The sequence below is a fragment of the Pseudonaja textilis genome, chromosome 7, assembly GCF_049901715.1.
Source record: "Pseudonaja textilis isolate UNSWEBS1 chromosome 7, rPseTex1.2, whole genome shotgun sequence".
Taxonomy (NCBI): domain Eukaryota; kingdom Metazoa; phylum Chordata; class Lepidosauria; order Squamata; family Elapidae; genus Pseudonaja; species Pseudonaja textilis.
In genome coordinates, this window is record NC_141996.1 from 30,882,932 (window position 1) to 30,901,110 (window position 18,179).

Consider the following 18,179-nt stretch of genomic DNA (forward strand, 5'->3'; position numbering starts at 1 on the left):
GATGATATAACACAACTACCATATAAATTGAATGGATATCTATAGCAACCAGCGTTAAGAGCAGATCTGGAGAAGAATTTAGCAGTATATGGATCAGAAATGATGTTAACTACTGTAAGATTAATATACCTGTCACAGTTGATACCTCTGTTGAGAAATCCTATATTCATGCAGATTCAAATTTTATCTGTTTTTTTAGGTGTAGGTGACTAGTATTGAAAATACCAGTAGGTTAGAATAAAGTACTTGATCATCGTTGTTATGCTCTTCATGATTCTCTTTTCACAAGTTGTCAGAAATGAAATGAGACATGGCAAACTAGTTGCATGTATGGTTGCATTCTTTTTCAATTTCCTGTGACAACTTGATCCTAAAATGTGAAAATACTCTGGAAAATTCTGAGGAGTAGATTAAAAGTATGTTAACTTCACAGGATATAGTTGTTGTCATGGATACAGTGGTGATTTCTGAGGAAGCATGATTACACATTGACATATAGTAATAGCTATATCAGAGTCGAGCACTGTGCTTATTTTGAACCTCTTTTACAAATACGATTCCATAGTAAACAATTATGAATTGGGGAATGTTACAAAAGGAAACTCATTTCATCTGAAGTATTGTATGTTTGTTCACTCTTTACATTGTGGAAAATTTGTGAAATGACTAGGGATAAGCAACAGACTCATTTTTAATGATTTAACTTCTCATATGTATTGCAAGTAGCACTCCCATTGCAAGATTAAAACGTCTATTGGATATTGTACCAAATCTATTGGAATATTTTGCTGGTTTGAGCTGCATGTAGAGTCTTGGTGAGTGTTAGTTGAGATAAATTAGTTAGTTAGTTGCATAAATGTGCCTTTTCACCTTAGCAAAAGGCTATCCATTTATTATTTGCACTTTTATTTCATGGTTTATATCTGTAAAAGCACAGAACAAGTTAAATGATGCAAATATGTATGATAAGCATCCAGACGTTCTTTTTCATTGCATGCAGGTGTAAATTATAGTGTTCAAAACATATCCTGCAGGAAAACATGTATTGCTGAGCAAGCACAAGTGTCTTTTTCGTAATCTTCAGCCCTTCTGTGTTGGCAGAATTTTAAAAATCTGAGAAATTTGGGTGGCTAAGGCCAAAGCCTCCAGTGAGGTTATACAGGTGAAATTCAAAAAATTAGAATATCGTGCAAAAGTTCATTTATTTCAGTAATGCAACTTAAAAGGTGAAACTAATATATGAGATAGACTCATTAAATGCAAAGCAAGATAGTTCAAGCCATGATTTGTCATAATTGTGATGATTATGGCTTATAGCTCATGAAAACCCCAAATCCACAATCTCAGAAAATTAGAATATTACATGCAGTCAATACAACAAGGATGGTACATGGAACAATATCGGACCTCTGAAAAGTATAAGCATGCATCTGTGCTCAGTACTTGGTTTGGGCCCTTTTTGCAACAATTACTGCCTTAATGTGGCGTGGCATGGAAGCTATCAGCCTGTGGCATTGCTGAGGTGTTATGCTCTTCTGCATTGTTCAGTCTCATGTCTCTCATCTTTCTCTTGGCAATGCCCCATAGATTCTCTATGGGGTACAGGTCAGGTGAGTTTGCTGGCCAATCAAGCACAGTAATCCAACGGTCACTGAACCAGGTCTTGGTGCTTTTGGCAGTGTGGGCAGGTGCCAAGTCCTGCTGGAAAATGAAGTCAGCATTCCCATAAAGCTCATCTGTGGAAGGAAGCATGAAGTGCTCCAAAATCTCCTGGTAGATGGCTGCATTGACTCTGGACTTAATGAAGCACAGTGGACCAACACCAGCAGATGACATGGCTCCCCAAATCAACACAGACTGGAAACTTCACACTGGACATCAAGCATCTTGCAGTGTGTGCCTCTCCATTCTTCCTCCAGACTCTGGGTCCTTGGTTTCCAATTGAGATGCAAAAGTTGCTCTCATCAGAAAAGAGGACTTTGGACCACTGAGCAACAGATCAGTTCTGTTTTTCTTTAGCCCAGGTAAGGCACTTCTGACATTGTTTGTTGTTCAGGAGAGGCTTGACAAGAGGAATATGACATTTGAAGCCCATGTCCAGGATCCGTCTGTGTGTGGTGGCATTTGATGCACTGACTCCAGCCTCAGTCCACTCCTTGTGAAAGTCTCCAACACTTTTGAATGGCCTTTTCCTGACAATCCTCTCCAGGCTGCAGTCATCCCTGCTGCTTGTACACCTTTTTCTTCCACACTTTTCCCTTCCACATAACTTTCTATTAATGTGCTTTGATACAGCACTTTGGGAACATCCAACTTCATTTGCAATTACCTTTTGAGGCTTTCCCTCCTTATGGAGGATGTCAGTGATGGTTTTCTGCACAACTGTCAGGTCAGCAGTTTTTCCCATGATTTTGATTCCGACTGAACCAGACTGAGAGACCATTTAAAGGCTCAGGAACCCTTTGTAGGTGTTATGGCTTAATTAGCTGATTAGAGTGGGACACTTTGAGCCTAGAATATTGAACCTATTCACAATATTCTAATTTTCTGAGATTGTAGATTTGGGGTTTTCATGAGCTGTAAGCCATAATCATCTCAATTATGACACATCATGGCTTGAACTATTTTGCTTTGCATGTAATGAGTCTATCTCATATATTAGGTTCACCTTTTAAGTTGCATTACTGAAATAAATGAACTTTTGCACGATATTCTAATTTTTCGAGTTTCACCTTTAATGACTTGGTGCTGAGAGTGGTGAATTCTTCTCTGACAAAAGGAGTTTTCTCAGCATCTTTTAGAAATGTAGTGATTCACCCCCTTTTCAAAAAAGCATTGCTAGATCCATCTATAGTGAATAACCTTTGTCCAGTTTCCAAAATTTCCTTCCTAGGGAAGTCTGCTGAAAAGGTGGTTGCATAACAGGTTTAGATAATCCAGGAAGAAGCAGATTATCTGGATATCTTTCAGTCAAGAAAGTAAACTGTTAAGTTTACTTAACGATTTCATTTGCCCTTTTGGTCGATCTCTAGTGGGAGTAAGATAGAAGCAGAATATTCTTGCTTTTGGACTCTCAGTGGGTTTTGATACTGTCAATTATGGTTTTCTTTTGGAATGACTTCAGACTTTGAGATTGGGTAGCATTATGTTGCTTGTTCCTCAAGGGCTGATTCCTGTTACTGTTGATTGTGGGAGAAAGGTTTCACCCTCAGTACTTGCTTTATGGTGTTCCACAGGTTTTGGTTCAAACTTTTTTCCAGGATTCAGCAGGATTCTGTTTGTTGCTTTTTCATCTTCTGTGTCTGCCTGAGGGCGAATGGCAATCTTCCTCCCTTTCATATGTGTGTTGTGACATATGTAAGAAGACACTATGACCTCATGATCCTTGTTTTGGCATTCTTATGTACCTATCAGTTTCTGCAGATATTCATAATTATTGGCTTCTAGGCTCATATCTCTGGTCAGGCTCACTTTTGTAAGCAGGTGTCCCTTAAAAGTTATTTAAGCTAAAGGGGCAGATTATAAAGAATACTGCATTCTTCACCAAGACTGGGAAACAAGATTTATCCTTCATTTGGTTTCAAACTACAATAGAATACAAAAGATAGATCTCTACCAGTAATTGAGATGTTTCAATAAACTTTGCATGTGATACCAGTCATCCCTTAAGTAGTCCCTTATATGCAAGACAAACGATTGAATCAGGTTTTGCAAAGCAGCAGTTAACCTCACTATAGAGGCTGTAGTGAGCTATTAACACTTAACAATGAAATCAACAACAATAGAAGATTTATTTCAGTCCCAGAAAAAATGAATTGTAACAAGAGTGAAATGCAAAAGAAGAAGATGAAAAAGCAACAAACAGAATCCTGCCGAATCCTGGAAAAAAGTTTGAATTTTGATAAACATAGGATCTTTTACCCTTTTCCCTTTTTCTAGTGCTAAAATGTCATATTCAGATTTTTTTTCTCACTATGGAAGAAAATTGATTGGTTTAATATCCTTGTTATTGCAAGGGTACATAAATGCATAGAGGTAAGTGTCAACCATTGATTGATAATCCTAACCCATTTAGCAGAAATAATAGCATGATACAGCATGAGGATTTTATTCTGAATGAGACAGAATAAAAGCAGTAGAAAATGAAACTCACTGGCAGGCAAAAAAGAATTTGATGGACAAAAAAGGAACAAGAGCCTGAATGTAAAATAGCAGTTTTCCTTGCATGTGTGATCAAGCAGTACTTGATAATTTTAATGGCATGTAACCTATTCATGGAAAATAAATTATGAAAGTATCTAAACATTTTACACAATCTAGCATATAGAAACTGCTTGCTTATATGTTATTGGCCAACACTAGATGGGCTGTACACATTCATGTATGCATACATGCCTGCAATTAACTATTAAAGGAGATGTCCTAAACAAATATAGCTATGATAAAGGATAAAATATGGAGTTGTGATATATAAGTACAGTATGATAAGCTGATGGCACTCATTTATTTTGCATTATATTACATTTCAAAAACAAGTTAGTTAGCTTATACATTTCATCTATGAAATGTAGTTCATTTGTAGTTCATTTATGTAGGGCAAAGTTTACTCTGCAGATTCTTCAGATTAAAGAAAAACAAAAAAAGTAAATAGCAAAGAATGAAACTGACATTGAAAGCCAGGCATAGATACATTTCTAATTCTACAGATCCAAAGCTGCAGAAAATGTGGCATTTTTATAGAAACAGATAATTATTGCATTTGGAAAATAGTGTAATGTTTATTATTATAAGAATTGTGAGTATTCTTTATGGGCTCTATGGACTGTCTTTCATAAGAAGAACTGGACTAATGGCCTTATTGTTGTACTGGAACACAAGTAAAGGTGTTTCCTACATGTATCATTGAATGGTTATGTCAATAACTAATGGACCCTAGAAACGTAAATTGAGAACATATAATGGTGATCTTCACTGAAAAATGTAGCTAGTTGGAAGATAACAATTATCATGTAGCTATTAAGTTCCTCCATGGCCTTGAAGACTTCTTCTATTTGTCCCTTGTATAATGATAACAATAACAATAATAATGAAGTGAGAATCAGAGATTCTTGTTTTGCTACCTTAAAGACTCAGTCTTTGCTTACATACTGTACCTTTTAAAACTAATATTCTTCTAGCCTGATACCCATTGATATAAGATTAATTTCTTGTCAATCTATTGGGACCCCATGAAACCAGTAAACAGATAAGTATATTTGTAAACAATATTTTAATTTTTAAAGTGAGTTAATAGTTTTGCTGCATTAATTCAGTATAACATAACTTCTTGGCTGGATAATTTATAGGCTGCTATGCTGTTGTTTTCTAAACTTTCCTCTCAAATGAAGAACAACAGTTTATGGGATACATTCACTAAAGATAGCTAAGTTAAGTAGCCATGGTTAATATTCTCTAATGATTTTATTACCCATTTAATTTTCATCTCATCAAAACAAAGCAGATACAGCTGTTTTGATCTTCTGCAATATAAGCTGTGAATGAGTCCTGAAACAATTTAATTGAACCAGTTTAGCCTCCTGCCTCAAATTATGAAAGTAAATCAAATAATGCCAAAAACCATTTGAATCAAATCAGCTCTGATTCTCATAGGTATAATGTATCACTTTTTAAAAAAATAACTCAATTTTATATTATGCACTGTAAACAGGGAAGGAAAACAAAATGCATCATGTCATAGATATATTTATTAGCAATATATGATAAGTGACAGAAAAATCCTACTTGATCCATTTATAGCCAATCAATTGCTCTCCATATGTGAAAGAAATCCTGGAGACATGTACAGTATTTAGTAAGATTTTGCAAAATTTTCATTACAACTATTCTATTAAATGGCTATATTTCAAAGTATGATAAGCTGATAGCATTAATTTATTTTGATTAGATTAGATTAACCATACCCAGGTCCTGCAACTGTTCTTCATATGTTTTAGTCTTCAAGGCCTTTAATAATCCTAGTTGTTCTTCTCTGCACTTTTTCCAAAGTATCAACATCTGTATGCAGCATTCCAGATGTGGTTTTACTAAGAATATTTATAAAACAGCACTAATACTTTATATGATTTAGATTCTATACTTCTGTTGGTTCTATACCTTTATGCCACCAAGGATTGGTCTAGCTTTTGGCTGCTGCTACAGACTGCTGGCTCATATTTAAGTGACTGCTGGCTCACATTATCATCCACTAGGATTCCAAGGTCCTCTCACAGTTACTGTTTTTGAGACAAGTTTCACCTAATCTGTACTTGTACCTTTGGTTTTTCATGCCTAAGTGTAAAATCTTGGTTTTCTCCACATTTCATGTTGTTGGACATGAAATGTTGCTCAAGTCTGTAAGATTTTTTTCAGATTCTGAGCTGATCTTCTGGGGTATTGGCTATTCCTACTAGCTTAGTGTTATCTGCAGATTTAATGAGTTTCCCTTCTATTCCCTCATGTAAGTCATCTAATGTTTTATAAAACAGCAGATACATTTGTTATTGTGCTAAAATGTTATTAGAAAACTTTCTGCTATCTCAACGTCCTTTCTGCTATCTCAACCTCTCAACGTAGCCTATTATAATTATAACCTATTATAATTTTTTTATAACTGCTATTTGCCAAAAATAAATAAACTAGTACTGTGAATCTTATTCATCTGAGTATATGTTATAAGGCAGTTTCATCAATTATTGCTTTTAGATCATTTGTGTGTATGTAAAACCCCATGTTTTGGTTCTATTTAAAATTGAAATCTGGTATTTTATTCTAATTATTTATTGCTTACATATTTGTCTCTGATAACATTAAATGATTGCTATCTGGCATGGCTATCTAAGGGAGTATTATCTGCAAAATATAAATGATAGTGTGCTACTGAAACTTTTGGGGATATTTGGGGCTTGTTTTCTATTGGAATGGGGAGGGGTGGAACTGCCCTGCTACTTAGCTTCGGATAGTTGCAGCCAGGCCTTGCACACCTTGACCCATTTCTTCTGCAACCAGCAAGGCTTTCCTGAAGACCTCTGCAGCTGATCTGGAGTTATGTTATCAGCTACAGAGGCCTTCAGGAAACTTTTGCTGGCTGCAGAAGAAATGGGTCAAGGTGTGCGAAGAAGTTCCTGAGGGCTCTGACAGTGAAAAAGAGGCTGGCGGTGATGTGCACAACTGAGGTGATTCTGTGGATGACAATCCCCCCTGAAAATAAGACCTGGTGCAATTTTGGGGTGGCAAAAAATTATAATACAGGGTCTTATTTTCAGGGAAACATTCCCATCATTCAAGGAAGTACATGAAGATAAATCACATTAACGTTATGTTATTAAGATGTAGAGTGTAGTATTCTCAGTTACGGCATAATTTTATTGGTAAGAGACCTCCTTATGTATTATTCCTATTATTTTTAGTTTGCTTCTTATATTGTCTGTTTTAAAATTGATTTGAAATTAGGTTTATTTCCTTAATTTAACATTCAAAAATATAACTTAACACAATCTAAATAGTTCCCTTTTTTATTGTAGCAGAACAAGATATCAACATCTACTGTGGAGTTCAGGCAATTACTATGAAGATTAATTTTTGCACTGTCCTGTTTTCTGGTTACTCTGAAACTGATTTAGCACTAAATGGGAAACACGGGGACTCTCACTGCAGGGGATTTATAAACAACAACACATTTCCAGCAGTGGTAATTTTCATAATCAATCTCAGCACTTTGGAATCCTGTGGAAGTTCTTTAATGGTAAGACAAGAATCTTCAGAAGCTACATACAGTTGTTAGGTGTTGTTAGGCACATAAACTTGTGTGAAATGAGGGCATGACATACAAATATGAATGCTTTTAATTTAAAGATCAATAATGTTCTGATTGGTGATAGATTGCCTCCTTCATTTCAAAGAAGTGTTTATTCCTTTGTGCCCTTAGTTCTAATATTATGGAATATAATCATGATTTCAATTTATGAAACAAACAGTAATAATAGACAACTCTTATTGGAGAGTGGAAATGTAAAATGTCATCTATTAATCGCTCTGTCACCTTAAGAACTTATACCATTTTAATAAACAGTTTATATTTGATTTGTATATTAAATTTAGATTCACACACTTCTGGTTTGCTAGTAAGGAATAAATTTTCTGGGCAATTAATATTCTCAATTCCATAATAAAGAGTACATAAGTAAGACCTATGATTTAGATTCAATGTTTAGACTCTTCCAAGAAGATATTCTCTCACTCTCTCCTTCCTTCCTTCCTTCCTTCCTTCCTTCCTTCCTTCCTTCCTTCCTTCCTTCCTTCCTTCCTTCCTTCCTTCCTTCCTTCCTTCCCATTTCATTATGAAGTGTAAGATCATTGCAGTGAAGCTTTTGCCTGCATGTAATAATAATCTGTATATTCATCCCTGTCCTATCACTTGTGCCTAATATATACTAGTAGTGGCAGTAGTGCCTAATAATATACCAGTCAACATCATTTGGAAGTGTGAGAGGGCATTCACAGTGATTGCTATTGTTATAAGTATGTAGACAAGAAATGAGCGGAGAAATTGAATTGGAAATGCAGTAGAACTTTGGAGTTAAATCTGACCAGAAGAGGAGTGGAAGGGGAACAAATTTCATGTTATGCAAAATCAGTGGGATGGTTTGCAAGAACTGCAAAATGGAAGTGCTATAACACGGCTGTATGGTACAGAAGTGACCAATACAAGAAGTTAGTGGAGAAGAGATTCCTGCATCCAGGAATTCACCCAGAGAATTCACCCAGAGAATTCTGACAGATGCCATTGAAAGAACAGTGAATACTAAGAAAGAAGACTAGTATTGCATCAGCAAGAAGAGTTAAGTGATTGGATAGTAGCCACCCTTAAGATTCATTTAGGAAAGAAGAGGAAAGAGAGTCTAAAATGATAAATGTCTCAGAGTTAAGCTTTCATTGATCACAACCAACAAGAAAAAAGAGTTAGATGTTAATCAGGGAAAACAAAAGAGATGAAAAACTTACTGTTTGGGTTGACCATTGACCAGTACAGAGAGAGATTCAAGATTAAATGCAAGTCTAACTATAGGAAGTTACAATTAAAAAAAAAAAGAAAAGTAATATCCAGAGTGTTTTATATACAATTAAAATGCATTTTTGGTAAATCCTATGTTCTACTTGGTTGCCACTAATTTACATAGGAGGGCTTATAGAAATTTCTTTCCCTTATCTCCTTCCTCCACATCCCCAGGCAAGGCTTGACATCACTCTAAACTGTTCTTGAAAATATGAAAATATTCTTGTGAGGACAATTAATGACTTCCGTAAAGTTTTTTTTTAACCCAAAAATGCTGCAGGAAGAAGTGGAACACATTACTATTGAAGTGATTTACCATCATTCACAGCTGTTGTTAGGAAATAAGTATACATAGACTTTGCTTGAGCTGTCTTTTTCTTGAAGCTGGTAAAATTAAGAGAAGGTTTAGCCACAGATAAATCATAATGATAATCTTTTCCCCCAGCAAACTCAGTATTAATCCAAACATACATAGCTTATCTATTGTACTTTCAGAAATAGATTAACCACCCATAGTGCTAAAGAATGACTATGATAGAATTGACTGGCAATGGTAAAGTCTCTCTCTCTCTACTATTTCAATTGATATGGGATGGATGGAGTAGGATAGTAGACAAAAATAATTCTTACAGAACGGAGAGGATTTTAATTCAACTAGGCTTACCTGAAATATTCTTAAATGTTGTGAGTTGGACCAATTGTATGAATTTGGAAATGATATGGCTTACAACAAAGCCATATTATTCTCACTTTTTCCTCATTCTCTAAATACAAACATTGCAAGTTTGATTACTTAGCACTCGTCAGTTTTGAACTTGAAAGCCACAGTAAAAATGTCAGAATGTAATACAATTCCATCAGGCACTTCTGAAGAAATAAAAATGAAAGATAATTGCCTCGTTTGGGCTGTTGATTAAAGGAAGGAATCACCAGCTATTTTATTCAAATATTTGTGATGTTGCTTCCTTCTACCAAAAGGCCAATTATGCCCCAATGTTTTAAAGGGGAATTTCACAAAAAAGTTTGTGATCAACAGATTTTGATTTATCCAAGATTCTGTATCAAAATATAACATTCTGCCTGTTTGTCAGAGGTGGTTACCTGTAGCTTAATTTCTTTCCCTCACGATTGCAAAGAAAAGCAATAGGGTTGGATAAGTCACCCAAATTTTTTTAAAAATGTACTATACTATTAAGTCAGTCATTCAAATGAAATAATAAAGATGGTTTTAAGCACTAAAATCCCATCAGATTTATTTATTTATTTATTGAATTTATATTGCCACCTATTTTCCCATGGCGAGTCGAGGAGGCTTACACAATGTAAAACCATATTTAAAAAACTAATAAAAAGATTCAAATAAATTAATAAAGTACAATAGAACAAAATCTGGAAAAAATAAACAAATAAAAAAATAACCTCCCAACTTCCAACCCCCACCCCAATGACAGCAGATCACAAAATTTGATAGATTCTTCTCTACTATAAGCTTTACCTCTCTGTAATTTCAATTTTCTTGCTTTATCCTTAATAGGTAACCTCAGTTCCAGGTATCAATGTATATGGCAATGCATCCACAGTCCAAATAGGTAATATTTCAGGTTATATAGATACCCCAGATCCACCAACAATCATCAGCTATTTACCAGGACTTCTGTATAAATTTAGCTGTAGCTATCCTTTGGAATATCTAGTCAACAATACACAACTTGCTTCGTAAGTATGAATATTAGATTGGTTTTTAAAGAAATAACTACTGTTTTATAATCAAAAGTTACTGTGATTGCTCCATTTTTATTATGAAACTGTTCAGGTTTTAGAAAAGTGGAATTGGTTGTGTTCTGTAAGCATATTACATTCTCAGCACAAGACAGTTGTATGAATGTTGGCCCTTTCCCTTTCTATACATAAAATTGTCATCAGTCATGAAAATCTAGAGAAACAAAAAAAGAAGGAAGACAAGAAGAAAAACAGTATTAAAAGAATGTGATTCCCAGGATTTAGTTTACCATTTGATTTGAACTAGTCTATTGTTTCACAATAAAATTTGCTTCCAAAATATTTATTAATCACAGATATTTAGAAGATATTTAGATGCTTCACTGCACATAAATACACAAAACAGTTATTGAACTGATTTACTTCAGATTTGATTAGTTTTCACTCAACAAAATTTTAATATATGGCTCAGAAATAAATGCTACCCTATAAATTACTGAATGACTATTTTGTGTTTATTTCCTAATTATTTGATTCATGAATTTATTTTTCCTTCTGTGAGAAAGATAAGCAGCTGCAAATTTTGATAAATAAATAAAATTAGCTTATTTCTCTTGTTTTAATAAGAAAGAAAATTGAATAAATGACATTAAATAGTTTTGCTTTCTAATCTATTCATAGGTCATCAGCTGCAATTTCTGTAAGAGAGAACAATGGTACATTTATAAGCACGTTGAATTTGCTCCTTTACAATGTAAGTAGAAACAAATAAATATTTTTGTTCTGTTAAACAAATGTTCTAGACATCTTTTTGCTATTTATTCATTTTTAAAAGTCTTTAAACTTGCATTAAACTTCTTTCAGCAGGGATAAAAGGAAACGTATCTGATTTAATGAAATCTTCTGAAAGTCCTTAACATCCAAAAGCCATTTACAAGCAATTCCTAAGGTAGTTAAGAGAGGAAGTATGAAAACCCAGTGTACATTTGAAGATGCCAAACCTTGACCTAGACAAGATGACTTTCTCTCAATTTGCCAAGCTCTAAAACCAGTGTCTTATGATGTCCCCATGGGAAACCTCTATGTCTTTTGGCCAATCCTGCCTCCTTTCTTGCTCTAGAGAAGAATTCCTAGAACTGACCTGTTCAATGACTTATCTTTCTGTTTGATTCTTGGCTCTGGATTCTGCAGAGCTATTTTTGTTACACTATTGCTTCAAGTAAAAAATTAGAGGGTAGGTTTTCATCGTCTATTCTTTTTCCAAAGTAAAACTGGCCGAATCACCTTTTAAGCTTTTTTCCCCATACATTTAGTTTCTAGCATTTAATCATTCCTTTTTGACCTTTTTAAATGAAACTAATCCTTTAAATTAATATAGTTGTTAGAATTTTACTTTGATCAAATTAGAATAAAATGAAACTCATCCATCAACATAATTTGAAAATAAAAATTGATAAAATTGCTTCTGTCTCTTTGATAGCTATGTGTCACACTGCTCATACTCAGTTGCCAATGAATATCCCATGGTCTTTTGCACCAACTGCTACCAACCAAGGGGTTATCCTATACTGGAACATCTGAGATTTATCTGATAAGTGATCAGCTTTGGATCTGTCCAATAAATTTCATTCTGTGTAGAATAATATCTCAAACATACATCAAGCAAGATTATTTTGAGTTTTATTTCTGTCATCATGTATATTAGCGATGCCATCAAAATTTGAAAGACCTGAAACATTTTCTCCATAATTTTAACCCAGTTATTAATAAAATTTTGGACCAGTACAGAGCCTAGGATTGTACTTTCTGGCATTGAACTTGATCCAAATAATATTAAACTCTTTGATTGTGATTTTCAAGCCAAGTATGTATCCAGAATTATGCCATCCAATCTACATTTAATTAGTTTGCTAATCAGGATGCCATGACACACTTTGTCAAATGCTCAGTAAAGTGAAAATATTTTATTACTACACTTTATGAAGGAAAATTGTTATATGAAAAGATGGAGAGAAAGTCAGTCTGGGAATAAAAGTTAAACAATTGCACATTGTTACCACGTTGATGATTGCCACCTTGTTTTTAAAATGCTTACAGATTTACCACTTTATGATCTATTTCTCCATTCTCTGCAATTTCTTTAAAATACATTTGGAAATTCTAATTTTTTCTGTGCTCTGGAATGCAGTTGGAGTGTCCTCAGATGAAATTCATTCAAGATATAAAGACATTCTATGTCCATGTCTACCTGGCTCAGTTTTCAAAGGCATGCATTTTGCTCTTCACAAGTTCACTGTTTAACATATACATTCTTTATAAAGAAGATTATATAAAAATAAGAGATAAATTGATTGCTCTCCTGATCCTTTATTGCTCCTCAGCATTTTACATTCTTCACTCAGTCCCTATTTACTAGTTATTTCCTTTCATTCTAAACATATACAGTATAAGGAAGCCCTTATTCAGTTCTTAGCATCTGCTATTGTCAGCTTATTCTAAGTTCTAACTTGTTTAGCATGTTTTTTTTCCAATTCTGGGCTTTGTGTTTATACTTTTTTTTGTGATCTAGCTTTCTTTGCATCTTCAGTGGATTCTTTTTTTAATTTCAGTTCCAGAGTAGATTCCACTGAAATCAACAGGAAAAGTACATTTTTAAATTGATTGTTCTTGTAGGAGTAGATACTTGTAAGTAGACATGAGAAGCTTTGTACTAGGGTTTGAATTTGTGTATTTTTTTCATTAATCTTAATTATTGTTAAAACAATTTCTGGATAGATGTTTAAAATAAAAAACTGGCATGACTCAATGTTTCCACACATAATAACATCATCACATATGCTGTGTAATTTTCCTATCCTCTTTCTATTAATGTTTGCCAAAAGATAGAAAGGTGTAGGAAATAAACTTTGGGCTATGAATTCTTGACCCAAATATTTTGTGGGTGAATAAACAAAATAATGATTATTATTATTGTTTTTAATTATAATTATAATATGGAATCATTGTATTGTGTCCCTTATGTTCTGTTCAAATTTTAATTTAAAAAAAACCAAGATGAAAAAACAGTGACATGGATAGAATGAAACATATTGAAAACATATGTAAGGATTATAATCTGGGTAATGATGGTGATAATGATGAACAACAACAACAACAATAATGATAATGATATTTTTTTCAGTTTAGAAGCATTCTGATTAATCAGCACTAAGATTGGCACAAGGCAACAGTAGTTCAACTAATTCAGTTATTCAGCCTGGATATAGGTTCCATATGGGTTCCACAAACTGCTTCACTAATCATACTTCCATTGTAAAAGAAGACACTTTCACTGACATCCTAGCCATGATGACCAGTTGTGGAGAACCGGTAGCAGAAATGTTGAGTAGTTTGGAAAACCAGCAAATCTCACTCTGACTGGAGATTTTACAGTCTCCTTCCCCAGCCACTCCCACCAAGCCATGCCCATAGAACTGGTAGTAAAAAAATTTGAATCCCAACACTGATACACACACACACACATACACACACACACACACACACACACACACACACACAGACTTTAACTCTCAGTAGTGAAGGATTCTGGGACTTGTACTTCATCGTCTTTAGATCTTTCAAAAAACATTTAGCCCTAATATAAATAAATGTTAATTCTATTCTCTTCGTAGTTTTTGTGACAGGGCATTGATAGCTAATATTTTACATTATTCCTGATGGCAGATTATGCTTTCTATTTATTAGCATAATAATTAAATTTGAATATATGTAATTGAAAAATTTTGTATTGAATAAATAGGGTCATTGAGTGGGAAATGTGAAGAATTTAACTGATTTTTTATTTATAAGGCCAGTGCTAATCTTCCAAATCATATTTTGTGTTGATTAGAATTTTTCTTTATCCATTCAAATATATAGTTTAAAAAATCATATTTTCATCTCTCAGCTGGTATTTTACTAAATTACAATTACATTTCACGATTATTATTCATCTCATCATGGACCTAGAGTATAATTCATGCAGTTGATTTAAAAGTCTGTGCTTTAGATTTGGAGTGTAATGAATGAGCTACAATATCATAGGAGAATAATAGTAACTGTAGTTAAACAGTGCTTTCTAGTAATATGTAGTTCTACAGATTAAAACCATTACTTCCATTCTTAAAATAGTATATGTACATAATCAGAGACAAAGGAGCAAATTTCTTAAAACTTTGAGAAAAATGAATATTATATTTTGTTGAAAGGATTGAAATAAATTAGTTTCTTTAAAACAGATGCTAATCTGCCTTTAGTACTAATAGTTGCCAGTACTATTTTTCCAATATACTAATAGTTGCCAGTACTATTTTTCCAATAGTATTGATTTTTGGTTTGTTCAAAATGCTTTTGCAAGTAAATTTGATACACTTACCTTGTAAATGAGAGCCAATTTGATATAGTAGTAAAGAATTGTTCTAGAAATCAGGAGCTTATGAGTTCTAGCCTGGGTGACTTTGGATCAGTCACTCTCTCTCAACCCAACTCAACTTTTGTGATGGAGAAAATAGGAGGAGAAAACAGTATTATGTATATTTACTACCTTGAGTTATTTATAAATGTAATAAATGTAATAAAGGTGAGATATATCTAATATACAAATAAAATAAATAAAACCCTATGGACAAGAAAGTGTACCTTTCCCCATAGCAGGAAGTTGTAGAGATAAGGGGGGATGTTGTAGTCTAACATTCTTTGCCGTGGAAACTGAGGGTGTGACTGCAGGTGGTTGGAGGTGGAGTTTGGAGGCACCAGATCGGATGGACCAAGAGCTGATTAGGGAATGTGACTTTAGGTGAGGGGGATGTTGGTTTCAAAAGTTCGCTTTTTATTGGGTGTAAATCCAGGGTGTGGATTTACAATTGATATATTATATTGCCAACTTTCACATACTGGAATGAAACATGTGTAAGAAAAGTAAAGATTGTTAAATTGCATTATACAGTGCACTGCACTGCAAAATTGTAGTTACAGTTTCTTGCAGATCTGCTTTGCTTCACATTGAAAGATTAGGAGTGAAGATCCAGGTTTGGGAAGATAGCTTCTCTTTCTTTTCCTAAAGGAAATAAATGCTGGTAGTATGTTAAAAGTATCTGAAATTTGTCAAAGCTGATACTTGACATTCAATTTGAGGATGATATTTGCAAAACAAAATTCACATTCTGCTTAAGCAGAGGTTGCAGCATTGGATTAATTCGTTTTGTGATGTTGGTGTTCCTAATGAATTTATACAAATGTATAAATCTACTATTGGATTTATTAGGATTACTTGGTGAACAAGGTATGCTTTTAAGAAATGGTTGTGTTGGGGTCAAGATATTATTCTGCGAGGAGCATAATTAATCATGAATATGAAGGATACTAATTTTCATATGTTAAAATGTAATATACTCTAGTGCTGTGCTGTGATTGCTTAATGAATTAAGGTACAATTATCCACAATTGCCTCTGAGTCACTTAAATACTACAAAGGAAGTGTGCATTCTCAGATTAATAAAGCTATTAATATTCACTTCATTATCCCTACTTTTTTTGACCACAGTATCACTTAATAAATGCAAATACTAATAAATGTAAATGTACTTTGACAGTTTCCGTCGTGACAATTTAATCAAACAATATAAAAAGGAACATAGGAAATAAAACAGAGCTGGAAGAGACATCATTACACGGAGATAATAGTAATGCCTCTGGGGCTAAAAAGAACTGGCATCAGTCATGAAAATCTAGAGAAACAAAAAAAGTCAGCAATTTGAATTCATGTCAGAATTCAGAGGAACAAGCTGCTTTGGGAAAGCACATGACTTAAAATATAATTTGATCTATATCTTTTATATCAATGTCATAAAAATATGGCTTAGTAAATTTATAAGCAATCCAATCCAAGTGATAATTTAAGTGTTCTGCAGGCTGCTACTCTTCCTTGTGTAGATACATTTATTTTTATCAGCACAGCATTCATATATAACCTTGCAATTTTCTGGTTGTAAAATAAAATAATAAAAAAAGTTACCTTGTTTTGATACCCCACTAAGCGAAAAGGAATTTCATTTAAAGCAGGAACTCCAGATTTTTAACAGATGTTTTCACCATTTAATTGGATATTAAAACTTGGCATCAACTGATTTTGTTAGCCTTGTATTATCTATACGCATTTTTATTTTTAGGATTTTTTAACGAATTCAACTAAAATATACCCGCATGAAACAGAGTTCATGAAATAATAAAATTATAATGTTTATCATCTCAATAATACTTAACAAGGAAGAAAATAAAAACTGATGACCCTCTGGTAAATTATGTTATAACCTTTTTTTTTTATCATATTCCCCTTCTTTTATCCCTTTGGTGGAAGAAAACTTTGTAACAACTATCGACTTTTAGCAATCCATTATGGCAAGCCAAGCAGACATCTTTCCTTCCTTTATTGCAGGAGCAAACCCAAAACCTAATCCTAAAAATCCACTGTTTTTAATTTTGATAGATACCTAATATTCAGAATATTGTCAAAAATATCTCTGTAAGAAGCAATGGTTGGTCCAAAGATATATTAATAAGCTTACTGGTTTTATCCACAGTGTAAAAATAGAACAAATTGTAATCAATTCCCATTAAAATTATATAAAGCAACTACATAATCAAACCTAATTTTAAGAAAAATAGAAAACTAATTTCACATTAGCATTTTCCAAAGTGTTTTTTATGAAGACATAATTTTTCAGAGCTTTGTAAATAGTAAAGAACATATAACTAAATGTAGAGTTACAGTTTTTTACTCCAAAATTTCTAACTATTATGGAACTTCAAAACCAAAACAAACAAACAAAAAGCATCTGGATCAAGTATACAGAATAACATTTTTTAAAGATAGACAACTAAGAGATAAAATCTATATCAAATTAATTTTTTAATTCTGCAAATATTGTAAAAATATTATTTCCAAACTGAGCTGTCCGGAATAATGTACCTGTATGAAAACCTCAGTTTACTCCCAAATACAGATTTTGATGTTATTTTTATCAGTGATGTTGCTATAATATAAGCATTTCATGGTCAAAATTATATCTGTGTCCCAGTATTTTCCATATATAGTATGTTGACATATTCAGTGATCCTGCTGAAACACTGTCTAATACAGAGTTTAAGTGGGGTCAGATATAACTGTTAAATTGAGGCAAAATAATTCTAAAATTCATTATTCCAGCTAGTAACTCAAGTTAGTATCTAGAAGGATAAACATAACTTTTACAAAAGAATTTTAATGTCTATAATTAAAGCAAGATATCCTTGCAAAAGAAATTAATTCACAGTTCTCTACATTTGTGATAGG

The 18,179-nt window shown here is 33.4% G+C and overlaps 1 protein-coding gene across 1 annotated transcript in view; it reads left to right on the plus strand.

Annotated features, from left to right (window-relative positions):
* Positions 1 to 18,179, plus strand: part of ZPLD1 (zona pellucida like domain containing 1) — a 39,585-nt gene that overhangs the window by 10,486 nt on the left and 10,920 nt on the right. The window contains exons 2-4 of the mRNA XM_026700496.2: positions 7,560 to 7,780; positions 10,626 to 10,807; positions 11,492 to 11,564. Of these exons, the coding sequence (XP_026556281.2) occupies positions 7,560 to 7,780; positions 10,626 to 10,807; positions 11,492 to 11,564 (476 nt within the window). The remainder of the gene's footprint in view (positions 1 to 7,559; positions 7,781 to 10,625; positions 10,808 to 11,491; positions 11,565 to 18,179) is intronic.